Source organism: Halyomorpha halys, unplaced genomic scaffold, assembly GCF_000696795.3.
Source record: "Halyomorpha halys isolate HHAL.00 unplaced genomic scaffold, Hhal_1.1 Scaffold208.1, whole genome shotgun sequence".
NCBI classification, from domain to species: Eukaryota; Metazoa; Arthropoda; class Insecta; order Hemiptera; family Pentatomidae; genus Halyomorpha; species Halyomorpha halys.
The window spans coordinates 847,124-849,465 of record NW_027109100.1 but is presented as its reverse complement, the minus strand read 5'-3'; the positions used below and the strand labels follow the sequence as shown (position 1 = coordinate 849,465).

General features: G+C 29.6%; 1 protein-coding gene across 1 annotated transcript in view; it reads left to right on the top strand.

Moving 5' to 3' along the window:
• Positions 1–1,955, top strand: part of LOC106679531 (chromosome transmission fidelity protein 8 homolog) — a 2,604-nt gene extending 649 nt beyond the window's left edge. The window contains exon 3 of the mRNA XM_014418747.3: positions 1,424–1,955. Within this exon, the coding sequence (XP_014274233.1) occupies positions 1,424–1,621 (198 nt within the window). The 3' untranslated portion in view covers positions 1,622–1,955. The remainder of the gene's footprint in view (positions 1–1,423) is intronic.
• Positions 1,956–2,342: the final 387 nt, after the last annotated feature.

The window sequence follows — 2,342 nt, the reverse complement described above, 5'->3', positions numbered from 1 at the left end:
AAAATGGTCCAGGTGACTGTCAAAAAGGTGTACTTGAATAACCATTTCAACCCACATTGCAGGTCTTTGGGGCTCAAGTCGGCAGTAAGCTGTGAAATTGTCTTTCAAACCTGTGACGAGGTTTCAAATAGTTTCTTTGCTATTTGGCTACATGTTTTTGAAAGCTTCCCAGACCACCTACCAACATTTTTTAAAATTATTTAGCTGATATCTTTTTTTCATGGCCCATTTCATAATCTATTTCTTTAAATGAGTTTGGATGGATTGTGTATTAGGTGTCGAGTAGTTTTTAAATGTTTATTGTAAGTAACCGGTAATCATACAATGAAATAAGTTGACATTCTTATTTAATGACCAATGGTGAACCAAAACAAACAACTGACATACATAATGGTAATGAACATTATAGCCATAAATATGTTTCCATGATGATACAGCTAGATGCAGGAATGATTATTACCTGTTTGAATTTAGTGCAGGGATCAGTGTGACTTAAGTAAGAGTCTGGGTGGCAAGTTAGTAAGTTTACAGACTCCTGATTATGTGGATTAAGAATTAAAGTAAAGTATGTGGGTGTGACATTTTTCCAATTCCGTAGGTTATTTTATTTATAACTACCTTAACTGATACAAACTGGACCAGTTTATTGGAAAATCTGTTTTAGGTATTAGTTCTTGTATCGTTACCATCATATACTTTTTGACTGTTACTTACCTATGAGTACCTACCAGATAGATGTTATCCTTATTGAAATAGTTTAACAGGGCTTAAGAAGTGAAGATTTTTTGAAAATCCGGCATTTTCAAAAAATCTTCACTTCAAGTACCTTTAATTTTGTTTATTTGAAAAAAGTATTCAATTCTCATTGTTATCAATAATAGACTATGGATAAATATAAAATATTAAAGAATTTTATGAATGACTAAAGGAGAAAAAAGAACATCTGCATAGGAAAACCGAGAACACCTGATCTTTCCCGATTGCATTACAGCTTCGTTATTTTTTGTTAAACTGTTGTATTCTTGGCAGGAACAAACTTTATTCCCACCTCAAGAAACCTTAAAACACATATTTTTATACCAACAGAAAAATAAAAATTTTTGCCCTCCCTGTTCTAAAGATTTTTTTTTTCAAAAATAACGATAACTTCAACACTGGCCCACCTATTTCCACACAATTTGGGAACATATGTAGGCTAATAAGTGAAAGTTGTGAGATGCATTCACCGCACCAGTTTTTTTCATATAAATGTTTTTGATATACTACATCCTGAAAATGTGTTTTCTAATTCTATAAAAAATTGTGAGTTTTCTGTATTAAACATGGTCTTTGCTTTTTATTTGTTTAATATGTCTTTATATATAATACCAACAAATAGTTTTTAATAATAATTTTATTATATTTTTTAAATATAATTTTTCAGAGTAATGGTGTCCCGACTTTGATTGTAGGACATCATATATTGTATGGAAAAGCAGTACCCCTTGAAAAACCCTTTGCTGTAATGGAGAAGAAAAAGACTGACATTAATACCGAGTATATTATAAAAGCATTAGTAGATAGAAAACTTGTATTTAAAATAAGACCCAAACCAATAATTGCTGCAGTTCCTGGATGTTGATTATTACTTTCTTCTTCATTCATTTTAGTTTTATATTTAATGTACAATATGACTCATTTTAACTATTTTTTTTTTCAAGTATTAACCTTTTTACATTGTATTCTTAAAGAGTAAAGAGCAGCACTAATATATTATATTAATATTACTTTCTGGTTTAAAATAAAAGTAATATCTCAGTAGGATGATTCAGACTGAAGACAATAAGTTTTAAAACAAAATGAGCTAGTTGCATTGTCTCTAAATAAATGTAAATAAGCTTGTAAAATAAAAATAAAATTTTATTTTTGATAAGAACCAACTGTCTTGATTATAATAATAAAAAGACCTTAAATTGATGGAAAAGGCTTAGTAAATTATTGGACATTTATTTAAAATCTAAGCACATACTACTCTTGAATTTAATTGATTTGCTAACAGGCACATAGCCGAGATTTTACTTGAAAGGGATATTAATGATTTCATTAATATCAATAAATATATTTTTTGTACTTTAGAGACACTAGCGGTGGCCCAGATTAATTATATTGGGCCATCTCAGATTTCTTTAACATCAATGGATATTTATTTTTCTAAAATAGTAAAAAAAAATCAGAGGGAGGTGGAATCAAGCCCTCCTGGCTACTTACCTGTTTTAGAACAAGTTCTTAGTATTAGTGTTTGTTCTCCTTGTCTTTTGATGGCTGCTACATTTACAATGGTGAAAATTACCATACATTTCATA